Raw genomic sequence first — 15243 nt, 5'->3', positions numbered from 1 at the left:
GATCCAAATTAACTCAATTACTGGTTAACCACCAAGATCCTCTCAAAGGTTCAAAATTCTCTCTGTAACAGGAAGAAAGGTAGCTAATGCCTTCTTCCTACATGTTCCCTAAAAGAATTCTTGAAGCCCAAGAGAGATAAAAATCGGTATTTTTATATTCAAGTGTACTATAGTAAAACAAGCAGACCACAGAACTGAATCTGGCTGGCCACTGAACCAATTAGCACGTCACCGTCTGCTTAGCTAACGTTTGGGATTCATTACATACTAGCGGGCTACACAAATAACAACAGCAACAACAACACTCCCCCACATGCTGCCCAAGATGGCCTCCAAGCCAATCTTAAGTTCACACATCAGTAAGCCTGTTTTTAAACCTTTTCTGAGACAGGCAAGAACATTTTTACAGAGCAGAACTTTCAGGAAAGCAAAATCTTCAGGCAGATTTGTAAGCAGTTCCTTGCAGTGGGTAAGAATGGCACCCAGGGAGCCATTCTGGGAAGCATTTGTAGCAGAAACAAGTTTTTATTCCCATTCACACTGTTAATACGACACAACAAACATAGGGCAGGCTGTTTAGGGAAAGAGACTGTGGACAAGTAACCAGTATGAATGTATTCTAAAGGCTGCTCGAGATACATTTGTCAGTGGCACAACCTCTACGAACACTCTTCTATTTGAATCGGTGAAGCTGGGATCTGGGCTCGGGACTCAGCGCTCACGCGGCCACATTACCACATGTGCACTCAATCCAGGAAAATCAAGATCAGTGCAAGTTAAAAAATACTCTGCGAAAACAGTCATGGGTTTGCATGTGATGCTGAAGCACTGGTAAAGAATACACCAATAGGCATCATTTGGATCATGCATGAAGAGGAAACTCGTGCCTCTTCCTGGGGACAGGGGGGACGTGAAGGGCCCGTAGCAATATTTGAAATACATGCATTTCTCCATGGGACAAATTTCCCCATTCACACAATATTCCAGAAACTGAAAAAAAATGTGCCAAATTCCATCTCTCTCATTGCTCCCATGGGCCAAATGAAATGTTATCCATAGATGGGAGTTTCCCAACTACCTTTTCCTGCTTCTCCCATTAGCTACTCAGGAAGCAACTTCTGACTTTTTTGTGAAAAGCCACTGAAGTGACATTGCTCTCTCTCTCTCTCCCCGCCCCCTTCACAGAGAGCGGGAGTGGGGAGTTAAGAGTTAGGCCTTACGGAGTCAATGTTGAATCACTCCTGAGTGCCTCGTCAATTGCTCAGAGACAAGGGCTGACAGAAATTAGAGCAGAAAATTATTTGGTCAGAATTATGGAAAACTAAGGCTGCTGTAAGGCTGGATGAGAGTCAGAAAATTCTCTGCTTACGTCTGCAGTTGTGTTTTGAACAGCAACTATTTACATCTATATTAACTTCAGCAGTAAAACGCTTCACTTCTGTACTATCTGAAACCATGCAATTCCTCCTTGTTTTGGTGAAGTTTATTACATTATGTAGGCTGGACAACGTTCCTGTCATTTTCTCCCCTCTCCCCCACCTGCCCACACTGAACTGTGAAACAGCATCATCAAGATGCCAGAATACTAGTGCCCTTTTCCCAGCTATTTCTGAAGGCTGTTCCTTTTTTTAAAAGTTGGATTCTTTAAAATTAAGATACTGACAGTGAGTCCTGGCTTAATTTTTTGGCTTATTTAATTTCTGACTGTAAGTTCAGAAAAGCTACCTATACTCTGCCTTTGAGTCATTTCAACAGTCTTTTTCAACCATCTCATAAGAAACTGTATCAAACAGCTTCATAATTCTGTTATTTAACATTAAAAAGCTGCTCAAGTAAATAAGCAAGAACTGTAGAGGCACACTCAGCAGTTGTTCCAAGAGCACAGTAGCAATAATGGTGATAACCAGGAACTAACCTGCCAGCACAAAAGCACCTCTTAAAGTGCTCCCCCCCCCCGCCCAAAATGGTTCATTATACTTATTATTGTTATGCACATTAAAAGCATTTTTTGGCTTGGGTATCCAAACTCGTAGGTAATAATTTTTTAAAAAAACATAAACAGAAATTCCAGGTTGGCACAGACGTGTAAATAACAGTGTCCACTCAGATGCCCATGCAAGCCAAGAATCTGGAATATGTTTAAGCCTGATGCGAGTTAAATACCAGCCTGCTGACAGAACTGTGTAAGTGGATGACTTGAATTACTAACTGCACTTGTGGAATGGCTCGCTGCTTTCGATCAGTCAAATTGAAATGTAAAAGTCTATCAGAATCTTGAAGCACAACGTTATCTTGGCAAGTAAATGGCTCTGATTCCAACAGGGATTTCCTTCTTTGCATAGGACTGTAGCCTTCGTTTTTGTTTTTAAAAGAAACAAGAAGCAAAGTTTGGCACAAAATTATGAGCTATCCTGTGTAGGAGTTACCAGAGAGAACACATACAAGGGCCCCTTTCTCTCTGCCCCACCCTCTTAGGAGTCATCTGGCTGGCTGTGATCAGGGATACCAAAAGGCAATGACCAGTTAACTGAGTCCCTGGCAGTACTGACTGATTCTGAAAGGCCATGTGTGGGAGTAGGGAGAGGCTAAACTGGTGGAAGAAACACTGGAAAGAATGCTAAAAGCATCAAAAGATCTGAAGCACTGATGTATACATTTCTGCATAAACTCTGGTCAGTAGGCTTTTTGTACATGTAAGGATGTTTATGCTTCGGTGCCAGATTCTTTCAACCACAAGCTTTTTGTAACACACACACAGACTACCATGTTGTGTGCTGTTATTTTATTTTTTAGCTTTTTTTCTAAGGCTCTATCTCCAAGTGTCTCATCACTTGTAGGAGGCATTTTTAGATCGGTTTTAATGTTTTCATATCTGTTGTTTTTAATGTTTGTTTTTTATGAAGTTGTTCATGCATTGTTGTTGCCCAGCTTGGGACCTGAGAAACTCAGGAGAAAAGCAAGTATAAAAATATTTTAAATAAATAATATTTGATCATGTCTTAGATTTCTGATTCTAAAATGCACGTTTCAAGCTTTCATGCTGCCACTGGAAATGAGGCAGGAGAATTGTGACTGGTCCGTATAATTTCAGATTACATGTGATCAGGGCTCATTTCGAGGGGGAACACGCAGGAACGCAGCTTCGGCAGTTCCCCAAAGAGGTCACATGTCAGGTGGACCCACCCACCTGACTCTCGGCCATTTTGGGCGCATTTCAGCCTGGATTGGGGCCAAACCAGCCCGGATCGGGCCTCTGACGGGCAGTGGATCACTCTCACTCAACAGCGGCCCAATCCCGACCATTTGGGGCCCCTTTGTGGCCATTTCAGCCCCTCTTTTGCCATTTTGGGCCCAATTTCAGCCCTGAATGTCCACGACTGGGTCCAAAACAGCCAGGATAGGTGATGCCATGGGGTGTGGCATATGCAAATCAGTTATGCTAATGACACACTTCCGGTGATGGCAAGGGGTGTGGCATATGCTAATGAGTTATGCTAATGAGTTCCTCCAGCTCTTTTTCTATTAAATGACCCCTGCATGTGACCATAGTTGGAGTGGCATGGGAAGGCATGCCACTCATCACACAAAAAATGCACATAGAAAACTAGAATATCTAAGCTTTGTTATAACTCTTCCTTTTTAAAATAGAGGACTATTCAATTATGCAACCTACCCCCTGCATTGAAAGCAATAAAGTCAATGGTCCTCTCCTGGATAAGTTACTACCATCTGTTGTGTCTACAGACCAGGTCTAGATCAGAATCCTGGAGATGTGATGCATCTTTCCCATGCTTAACACTCCAGGGTTTTTGCTTCCCTGTCGTAAATTCTGCAGTACTGTAATTTGACTCCACACTAGACAAAAGCAGAATGCTGTGTGGGTAGGCGGCAAGCAGATGTTATTCTTAAGACATTTGCTATTGGGGTGCCATCTGTCTGTTTCTCACCTGGATGGTACAGGAACTGAAGGTCTAGGTTGTTGCGGATTTTCCGGGCTGTATTGCCGTGGTCTTGGCATTGTAGTTCCTGACGTTTCGCCAGCAGCTGTGGCTGGCATCTGCAGAGGTGTAGCACCAAAAGACAGAGATCTCTCAGTGTCTCAGGAACTACAATGCCAAGACCACGGCTATACAGCCTGGAATATCCACAGCAACCATCGTTCTCCGGCCGTGAAAGCCTTCGACAATATACTGAAGGTCTAGGTTCAGCAACTGGAGTGCCTTTGGCATACACAAAATGTGGGAAAGGATGAGGATGGGAGCAAACAGGAATGCCACCCCCCTACTCTGAGCAGTGGCATGTGGAATTAGGATTTTTTACAAAAGTTGTTGAGTCTACAGCGTGATGTTAATTCTAGGTTTTCCTGAAAAAGACATCATGTCATTGCTGAAAACTGCCTCCCCATGTTCCTGCTCCTTAGGTCTCCTGCTGTTTTCAAGACTGGGCCTAGCGACCTCGGAGCAAATGAGTTAGGAAAATGCTTGCTATCTCTTCTCTTCCCAACCACCCTTTGCGGTCCTTGGGTGGAGTTTCTGCAGCTCTATTCCACTCAGGCACTCTCAACCTCTTCTACTGCCTTGGCTCCCTCAAGGGTTATGCTCATGCTGTGATCAGAGACGTGGGGAAGATACTAAAAGGAGCTTTAGATACGTAAAGTAACTACAGGGAAAGACCAAGCCTTATCAAAACCAATCCACTCCCTGCCCCAGCCATGTCCAGAGTTGGCTGTAGGTTAGGAACATAAGGAGATCCCTTATAGTTTGGGATGAATTGTCTATCTCATCCAGCATCCTGCTTGTAAGAGTGGACAACCAGACGTCTATAGGTAGCTTTTAGGCAAGGCCCAATCTCCTCTGTAACCCATCCTCAACATCCTGCATTCTGAGATTAAACAATCCAGGTATGGAGATTTCATTTAGCTCTCATAGCTAATAGCTGTTGACAGTCTTATGCTCTATGAATTTCTAAAATCTTTTTTAAAAAGACATTTCAGGGTGTACAAATGGAATAAAACTGCAACGATCACTTCTGTTAGGGAAAAGCAGCTTCAGGAGAGGATGGTTTTCAGTGGAGAAACCGTTGGTGCTTGACTGTACAATCATAAGCAGGTCTACCCTTCTTAGCCTACTGACTTCAAAGGACTTAGAATGCTATGACCCTACTTAGGGTTGCACTGTAAGTCTCTTTCACACCTTCTGCAACTCCTTCCCCCACCAAGTCACTTATCTTCACCCTGCCCCCAACCATTTTAAGGTTCATGTCCCAAAAAACCTGGCTCCAAAGATTGCAACCGTCTATAACATTCTCCAAAGAGTTCTGCACAACTCAAATGCTCAATACTACTTTATGCATTTTGTAGTACTAAGGGCTCATCTGTGCAAGATCTGCTTTCACTGCTGACCTGTGTGAGCTGCAAGCAGTACCCAAACAGGTGCAAACCTTGCATCAGAAAACTTGTGAACAAAGGAAATCCTTTGCCTCTCCCCTTTGGGGCCAGTCGGTTGCATGGGCAGACAGAATTGCCAATAAGGAATACAAGATGCTGTCAAACAGCTCCGAACTGCCTGGCCTGCCAGCATGGCCTGTGTGTGGTAAGTACCAAATCGAAACACACTAACTTTTTGGTAGGGGGGAAACCATTACAGCTTCATTTCCCAGATTCGGTTCAGCATTCCAGAAGCTGCTTTAACGAGCCAAACCACTGAGGTCTGTGCGTAGTTTCAGCTTTTTTTCCTGTTATACACACCCCTACGTGGTAGTACATTTATTTATTATCAAAGTTTATTTATTAGGCGCTTTGGACAACTGTGCAGCAACTCCTGTTGTTCATGGGGGAAGCTTTTCATAAGTTACAAACCCTTTTTAAAACAAATACTGAAGCCGCCATTGGAAGAGCTGCTTACAGAGCAGATTTCTTGTCCCTTGCCAGATCATTTGTCTTCTGTGGCCAGTTTAGCTTTTATGTGACTGTGTAGGTGTTAGCATGGAGTGAGCAACAAGAAATACAAAACTGCTGAGCAAGTAGCTAAAATGCTCAGAACTATGGGATTGGAGGTGGGCCTCAAATATTTAACAGTCAGCAGAAAGGCAACACATGCAAACCTCTGGCATATAACATTCTTTTCATTTTATGGCCTTGAGTTGCACTACGTATTTAATTAATTCAGAAATGTTACTAACCATCGTTTCTGTACTCTAAGACACCAGAACAGCCCACTCACCCATTAGACATACATCAAAAGATAGAAAAATCTGTCTTTTTATTACTGATTAACGGTAATATAGGTTAAAGAAAGTTTAGGCTTTTGAAAATGCACCCTTAGAACAGCCTCTCTATTAGCATTAAAGTCACCCCCCAAGAGCTTCTTTCGCTGAGGTAAAACACACCATTTCTTTAGGTACTTCACAGAGACAGAGGGAGAGAGGTCAGGCATCAAACCTGTGAGGAATGGGAATCTTAAATCGAGGAATGGCAATTCCTGATTGAAAGACTGATGCTGTCGGCAGCTGAGTGAGGGAACTATAGCTCGAAGCACTTCTCCATGAAGTACCGGATTCATAGCTCAGGCACAGAGGATGACAACTATGTGTTTGTCAGGTGCACATTACATTTTTTGTCCGTATGCTGAGATGTGGACATTTCTCACATTTCCGAACAACCAATGGGCCTAATAAGCTCAAAATATCCCACCTGTCATACCATATTTTACCCTGCCTTTCTTCAAGTGTCTCAGTGCTGCTGAAATTATCTTCTCCCTCACTTATCCTTGTAGCTATCCTGTCTTCTTGCTTCCCAACTTTCTAGTTTTCCATAATCCATTCTACTCTGCACTAGACACATCTCATTTGGAGTGCCATATACAGTACCGGGTGACATGCTTTTAAAAGGACGTAGACGAAGGATGAGGAAGGTCATCTGGTAAAAAAGTCCTAGGTGGGAAGTTGGAATGAGCTGGGTATCCTTAGCTTAGAGAAGACCGAGGTGCTGTCAAATATAAGGCAGATAGACTTGTTTTCTTTTGCTCTGGAAGGCAAGCATAGATCTAATGGGCTTCAATTACAGGACATTTCAGCTGAAATTATGAGAAATTTCCTAATGCTGAGAGCAGTTTGGCATTGGAACCAATAACATGGGAGCGGGGAGCTGTCTCTCATTGGAGATTTTCAGCACAGGATGGACAGCAATCTGTCAGGAATGCTTTAAGTTGGATTTCCTGTACTTAGGGCTGCCAGATGCTTTGAACCGAAATACTGGACACACTTCATGTTTCTTGAAGCTGTGAGGTCTCAGTGGGGTTAAAATTGGCCTCCTACCCTCCTTTGCTCAGCCACAAAGACCGGGAACAGAACTTTATAAGTCAAGGCAGGAGAGCAGCGTTTCATACATACCTCCCCCCGCCAAGAAACAGCAGTAGTGCAAGGGTAGAGAGGGCCAAGGGGAAGTAACAGCAGCAGAAGCCATCTGCACCATCAGTTTCAAGGTTGCCCTTGATTCTCTTGCTCGTCCTCCTTGGGATCTTTTCCAACTCACCCTTCCTTGCACAGTGGAGCGCAGAAGGGAACTTACTCTGCACCTGCTGATGCCTGACTTGACTTTCTGAGTCACTTTCCATCCCAAGTCATGGAAGCACAGTTCCTGATGGCCCATCTGAACAGCAAAATTGTGCCATCCGCACCACCATTTGCCTGCCCTGGTGCTACTGCAAACTCGTCACCCACTGCTATACTATCCACACTTGCTTGCCTGCCCAAACGCGCACACCTGCTTGCTCACACTCAGTTGGTCTGCAAGGCTGAGTCATGAAGCAGCAGAGTAGCAGACTGGCTGCTGTTGAGCCTGAGTGGATGCACAAAGAGAGGGGAGGAGGCAGGGAGGCGGGGCTTGACCCCCCCCCCCCCGCTCTCCTTGAGGGCTTACTCTTTCTCCAGCATCCACCAATTGGCTGGTTGCTAAAAGCATGGGGAAAGGGGGAGAGGAGGCAGGGAGAAGGCACATGAACATGAATCCTGCTCATCAGCAAGGACCCACTGCTGCCGGACATCGATTACTTGCCTTGGTCAGCTGCTCCTCCCTATGCACAAAAATACCAGACATTTGTCCAATACTTTCTCTGCAGTTTTTCCCAACACTTCAAGAAAAATCCGGACTGTCTGGGTAAAAAACAGACATGTGGCAGCCCTATTTGTACTGTATAGAACTAGATGGCCTAAAAGACCCCTTGCAATACTATAGTTATACGGGTTCATTGATTTTTCCCCCCAGCAGGGGGAATACATGGTCTCGCCACTTGCACTTTAAACGTGTACAGTCCAGGAATAGCATTTTCTTTACTGTTTGTGCAGTTGAATCTTCAGTTTGCACTAGAAACCACCACTGAAAGTTAGAGTGATTCCCTAATTACAGGAATCTGAAAGAAGTTCCTGTTGAATGTGACACTTTGGTGGCATTCCCGTCTGATACCTGCCACTTGGCTCTGACTCAAATAAGTAATGCAGAAGGCAAAAAATACTAGTTTGCCTTCTTGAAGTTAGGCAGCATATTTTTGCTTTCCTACAGCAACACTCCGAATAGAGATCTATAGAAGAAAATGCTGCACACGTTACGAAAACAAGGGTTTTGAGTTGCCAACTCCAGGTTGGGCTATTTGGAGATCTACGCAGGAGAGGGCAGGATTTGATGAGAGGAGGGATCTCAGCAGGTATAATGCCAGAGACTATCCTCCAAAGCAAACAACTTCTCCAAGGGAACTGATATCTGTCATCTGGAGATCAGCTGTAACTCAGGGAGATCTCCAGCCCACCCAACCCCTGAAGTTAGCAACCCTAATTTTGAGTATTACAACCTTTAGGATGATACATCTTTTAGTACTAACTTATATGGCACTTTACTTGTGTGTATATGATAACAAATTGTCCTGAGAGTTCTGAGATACCATTCGAAGCCATTCTTAATCGTTCCATTTCCTTTGGGACCCAATGGTGTATTGCCATCTTTGGTATTCCTCTCTTGGAAAAAGGCTTCCCTTTCCCAGTAGAATCCATCTTTCTCTGTTGAGTAATGTTGTCTCAAACTATCTAGATGCCATTGTGCTTTGGACATTTGATTAATCCTCAGAAGGCTTGTTGCTTTGGGAACTGCTGAATAACGAGCTAAAAAAATACGCTCTTCTCTGCACTCCCTTCCCATGCCCATCTTCTCTTCCCAATTATACAAAACGAAATACAATAATGTTTACGTAAGCAGCTTTCATACACAATGCTTTCCGCGTTCCTGGTGGCAAGAAATCTAAGAGATTCAATTCTGTACAAATTTACTTAATAATAATAAAAACATTCAATTTATACACCGCCCTTCAGGACAACTTAACAGCCACTCAGAGTGGTTTACAAAGTGTGTTATTATTATCCTCACGACCATCAACCTGTGAGGTGGGTGGGGCTGAGAGAGCTGTGACTGACCCAAGGTCACCCAGCTGGCTTCTAGTGGAGAAGTGGGGAATCAAACCCTGTTCTCCAGATTAGAGTCCTTGGAAGTAAGTCTCCCTATGTTTAATTGGTAAAATAAGTGTGCAAAGGATTGTAGCCTTTAATTCAAACATGACCTCTGCCAGGGACCCTCAAACTGACTCTTTGTCTACAAACTGAGATACCAGAACTGTGGAAAGGATTCTGTGGTTTGACCTGTGTGGAAACCCATAAAAACATGGTTCTGACTCACCAAAAGTTCTGAGAGATTTTTGCCTCACCCCACCCCCTTCTGTGACTGCTGTGGGAAGAAATGTCTGCTCCCTTCCTTAAGACTAGGAGCCAAATGCAACATTCAGGGGAAATAGTTCCGTTTTAGAACGTTGGTGTGGGCTTTGGGATTATTCTTGCCTATCAAAATTTCCCCACTAGCATCTCAGGAAGAAGAGTTCTAGAATGAATCCTGATGTGCTAGCTGTCGAAATGCAGGCACCGTTTGTTGTGGGAGAACATTCAACTTTCATCCAACCTTTGTTCTCAACTGCTGCATTGCTGGAGAAATTATAATCCCAACAATAATAATTCTATGCTGCCCTTATGTTTTATGGATCTACAAGAAAGCTAACAATAACAACATTAAAATCACAACAAAGCGAAAAACAATATAAAAACACTATTTTGTATAAAGCTACTTAAAAACTGAGAGGGGTTTGGAAACAGCTAGCAGCAACACAGGAGTGAAGATTTTCTAGGCCCCAGAAGCACTTTGGAAAAGCCTTTTTAAAAACTAGAACATAAAGGTCAGCAAACTGAAGGTACAATGAACTTTCCCCATGACAGGAATTCCATAATCTTGGTCCCACCACAGAGAAGGCCTTGTCACAGTTCCCACAGTGGGGAAATGTGAAGAAAGGCTTCTGACGACAGCCTGAGTGGATTAGCTCAAAAGGGCAATAATGAAAGAACTAAAATGTATTAGTTTAAAATAATACACTTGAATATCAGTGCAAGTCATTGAAATAGGAGACTGCCAGATTTCAGATTTGCCTGAAAGCACAGCCTCCCTAATCCCAGATACGTGGGGACTAGCTGTGATTACTTAGTGCTGATGGAGTTACATTCTGCATAGACTCGGGCACACTCTCTTCTTTATTCATAACTGTCTGACCGGTTCTAAAAACTGGCAATGAAAATAGTTTCCAGAGCTGATCCCACAGTCATCAATTTTAGCCATGGTACTTCAATGACCTTGGACAATCAGATACTGCAAACACACATCCTGTTGCTCATTTGCAAAAAAATCTCTTCTTCCCTCTACACCAGCAGAACAAACTGATTTCCCCCAAAGTACTTACAACAGCAATTGCTAACCATACCATCCTGATGATTAAGAGGGCAATCTTATGTAAAGTTCCCCCAGGCTAGGCCTACAGAAATGGAACAACTCAGAACAGGATCGCACAGTAAGTGATAAGGGGAAAACCAATGGATGGCTTTTTGTAAACTCCAATGAGCTTGAACTACAATCTCTGGCCATCATATCTGCAAATAGGAAGCAAGTTCTGCCAACAGTGGATTATTTTCATGATTTCTCTAACTCAGATGGGCCCAATAATAATTTCCACTGACCCAAATTTGCTCGAATGGTCAACATTTGACATTCGCAACACTGACAGGAGATCCAGAAAGGTTTTGTGCCAAGTAAGTTAATAGTTTCTCCTCGTCTTCTTTTGGCATTTTTAAGTTGGAAAAAAAGACACCCCCCCCCCCCAACTTAGCCTTCATTTGGCTTAGGCACAGCATTTGTGTGCTTCCAGCTATACTATTCCATGGAACTCCAGGTCCACGTAACAGAATTAATACAGGATCTTCCCAGTTCACAAGCAGAGAGTTAATGTATTCAGTTAAGCCCTCTTCAGTTTCTGAAGGCTGTGACCCAATTAAAGCAATCGTATGATCTGATCCAGCGCACACTTGGAAGAAGGCCTGACCCCATCCCCCCAGCATGTGCATAAGATTATAGTCATGCTAATTTAATTGTATCATTTTTAATTTATTGATGAATACTGTCCAAAACAAGCACAGTAATAAACATTCTGAAGACAATGAAAAATCTTAGCTTTTAAAGATGTTATAACAAGCACCATGCCAGAAGAGGCATTCCCTCCTGGAACAGAGGAAAAGGGGAATTCAGCTTTCAAGGAGTCACCTGACATCTATGATTTTAATGAAGATGTTTTAAAAAATAAAACCCACTGCCCAGTTAGCTGGCTGGCACTTTTCTACTAATCAAAAGATGGTAGGCATTGCAAATAAATTCTTTTCTCATTTTTTCCTTCCTATTCCAAGGGGAGTGATGGCTTCACTTGAAAAAAAAAAAGTTCTGCCTTCTGAGGGCATCTTGATATTTGTATGTTTTCCTCATGCAATGCATTTTTTCCTATTTAGTCAGACAACCTGCAGAAAGTTTTATTTCAGGATAGTGGGTTGCCAAGTACTATTCCACTTACGTGGGCACGATGAAAGCAACAGTTCTACTGGCTGCTTGGCATCTCTGAAGCAGTTTTAATATGAAGTAACTTTAGCCTTCATGCTCAGAAACCAACACACAATTGCTTAAAACAGCTTTCCCTAATGGAGGCCAAAACAAACTGCCTTCATGCCACAGCAGCTGCTGTTTTTCATTTGCCAATGTGCCGGGTAATTTTAAAGACATGTTCCCGTTCACAACAACCTTGTGAAGTTGGGTCACTCTTGTTCCTATTTTAGAGATGAGCAACTGAGGTCAAGAAATACCAGCTGCTCAGGGGCTCAACTCCAGGGTAGAGGTAGGAGACAGGTTCTTCTAGATCAATAATTATTCAATGGGCAATAGCAAATAAATAACCTTAGATCAAACAGCTCCAACCAGAAAATAAATAGGAAGAAACTTTATTCCTGTTATTGGACATGCTTCCTTCATGGAACTTTCCTGAACTTGGTATTTATTTGTTGGAAGTTCACCAGGATTTGTCAACAGAGATAAATGTACAAAATCATCATATGCAAACTTGTAAGCAAGCAAATTCAGTTTCTGCATTACAATCCACCCAACTGTTCAGTATGGGACAGGCAAGAAACATTCTAGAGGGAAATTATGACTAATGGTAACCATTGTGGTGCAATCCTGGGGGAGACCCTGCTTGTCCCCTGTGGGTTTTCCAATCCAAACCAGATCACCCTGCCAGCCACACACTGCAGCTGGGCACTCCTTTCCCGCTGCCTCATCTTTGGAGCAGATTCCCTTGAGGGGAAAGCACTGGACTTCCTACCTTGACCACATCGTCGTTGAGATGCTTGGGGTCTCGGTTGACCAGGTCGATTTCCTTCGTGTGCACGTCGTGGAGCTCCTTCTCGCTCATTTCATCCGCCATGACCTTGTTGTTGGGCTTGTAGATGTTGCCTTGTTCCCTGATGGGCGCTGTGTACAAAAAGTCCTAGAGGGAGGAAGGGGGAGCGATCAACCCGCAGCACTATCAACGGCGCGGGCGGGCGGGGGGAGAGAGGGAAGGGGCGTCCCAAAGCTTCACCGGCTCATCGGCCGGCCGCGGGGCAGCAGGAGCGCGTGCAGAGGCACGAGCCGACAGCCAGGGAATGCCCCGAGGCTGACTTTTAACTGGACCCAAAGTACCTACACCACACCCCTCGGTACCAACCAGAGCCGCGGCTCCCACGCCGGCCGCCAGGGGTCCTCTCCGGTCGCACGCAGCGCGCGGGCAGAGCTAAGGGAACTCCCCGGCGGGCAGGGCGCGGTCACCCCGGGCGATCCCCCAAATCGCCCCGCTCCCGGCGCTCTCTCCCAGCCGCCTTCCCCTAGGAGACAGCCGCCCGATCCCAAACCATCCCCCGGTTGCTGCGTCTCCCTACGCGCGCGGGTGAGTTGAACCAGCGCCTCGGCTTCGTCTGCCAGTGAGCGCGCCGACGCGCAGCCCCAATCCTCTGCGAGTTTACTGGGGAGTAGGTCCATAGGTCAATAGTCCCAAGTAAGACTTGGCAGTCTTAAGCGCTTTGGGGAGCGCAGCCTTGAACCCCCATTTTGGAGACGGCTCTCGGGCACTCTCTGTCTCTTATTCAGCGGCAGACCAGGACACCTGATTTAGCCAGGTAGCTCCTTTAGGGAGAGAAAAACACCCCTCTGCGCCAAGCCTCTAAACGCCCCCAGAAAAGGCACACGAGAGAATGCATTTGACAAAATTTAAGCGAGCTTCTCCAAAGTTTTGCAAAACACGAGCTCCTCGGGGAAAGGGGGGAATTCAGAGCAGCCACTCCTGCGACTTAGCCTGGCACCAAGCCCCGAACATCATTTAATTCATTACTCGGGAATCAGCACTATCAATTACTAAGGAGGCGTTAAGACCCACGACCACCCACAAGACCGCACTGAGCGGATGGGGGAAGCCGCTTCAACGTCTCTGTGAGTTCCACCGGGCGATGAAAGAGGCATTCGCTGAAAGGTCCACGAAGCCTCTCTGCAATGTCCCCAGTCCAGAGAGTTGCCAGCAGGCCCTGTTTTTTTGCACAGGACCTCCCTAAAAGCGAGGCGAAATATTTCCCCCCCCTTAGCCCTAAACCACCATCCACTGAATCCGAATTGACTTTAACCTGACGGAAGCGTAAAAATAAACCCTTTCAAACGATCTAAATCTAATTCGGCTGGGAGTTACATACAAAACATTTCCTTTCCAGAAAATGCCAGTTCCTTTGCGCTCCCCGAGCAGACCGCCAGCGTCCCTTATATAGAGAAACTTTTTCCCTTTGGGAATACTTTCTCTTCCTTGCCTGGTTAAGAATTATATTTGGGAAGGGTGGGGGAGCGTGATTGCATGCTTTTTGCACAGGTAAGCAGGCATGCCTATCTGCAAAGCAACCACCCCACCACTTACTCTAGAGTAGTCTCACTGAAGGTCGGATTGACGCCTGCGTAGACTCTGCTGCAGTCTTGGAACTGCCTGGGGAGGGGGAAGAAGCAGAGGCAAAAGCCGAGTCTTGGGTGGGGGAGAAAGCAAGTGCCCAGACCAGAAGATCAGATTACTAGGAACGCCGACCAATAACCCCCGATTGCCCCGTGGAAACACTTTGTCTCCAACTCTGCGAAGAGGGACTTTTCGCCGGGAAGAACAAGATAAGGGAAGAGCCAAAAGTACTCTCGGAGATGGCTGGAGCAGGTACGCGATGCCAGGAACGCAAAGCAGCTTTGCAAAAAAAAAAGAAAAAAAGAAAGTGCAAAGCAAAGTCCTCCTACCTCTGAGTCTACGTATTTGCTCCCAGACATGCTGTCCTGGGCTCGCTGGAGGCTCTGCAGAGGGGCTCTCGGATCTATAATTTAAAGGATCCGAAGGAGGAAGATCCTGTATTGTTTTTTTCAAAAACTGAGCTGCCGAGTGGGAGGTAGCTGCGAGTTACTCAGCTGGCTGCGCGCCAAGAGTTGTTCTGCTCGCTGTGGGCCCGGAGAAGAGAGCTGCCCAGTCTTTAGGCGCATCCCCACGATATTGGGAGCAGCCGGGGTGGGAAAGGGTGAAGGCGCGCCGACAGGGCGCGCTTCTTGGACTATCCCAACCGCACCCCCCTTTTTTTCCTTTTTGGAAACCTGAGGCTCCGCTTTGCCAGTCGCAGCAACCGTAAAAGTACACACAGGCACAGCACGCCAGTGCAGGATCCAGGCGACGCCGTTGCTGCTTTTGCAAATAAATAAATAAAAATGTTGACTTTGCGTCACCTTTTGACACGTTCGGTTGGCAC

At 45.2% G+C, this 15243-nt stretch overlaps 1 protein-coding gene across 4 annotated transcripts in view; it reads right to left on the bottom strand.

Moving 5' to 3' along the window:
- CAV1 (caveolin 1) overlaps positions 1-15243 on the bottom strand; it is a 37163-nt gene extending 21920 nt beyond the window's left edge. Inside the window, exons 1-2 of one of the 4 annotated variants that reach the window (XM_054988002.1) lie at positions 15221-15243; positions 12777-12941 (exon numbers count right to left, since the gene is read on the bottom strand). In XM_054988002.1, the coding sequence (XP_054843977.1) occupies positions 12777-12878 (102 nt within the window). In that variant the 5' untranslated portion in view covers positions 12879-12941; positions 15221-15243. Of the gene's footprint in view, positions 1-12776; positions 12942-13160; positions 13186-14387; positions 14706-14746; positions 15123-15220 lie in introns of those variants that run through there. The other 3 variants (XM_054987998.1, XM_054987999.1, XM_054988001.1) reach the window with 3 other exon arrangements.

Source organism: Eublepharis macularius, chromosome 9 (genome assembly GCF_028583425.1).
Source record: "Eublepharis macularius isolate TG4126 chromosome 9, MPM_Emac_v1.0, whole genome shotgun sequence".
Classification (NCBI taxonomy): Eukaryota; Metazoa; Chordata; class Lepidosauria; order Squamata; family Eublepharidae; genus Eublepharis; species Eublepharis macularius.
This window is presented reverse-complemented; position numbering and strand designations above follow the sequence as displayed.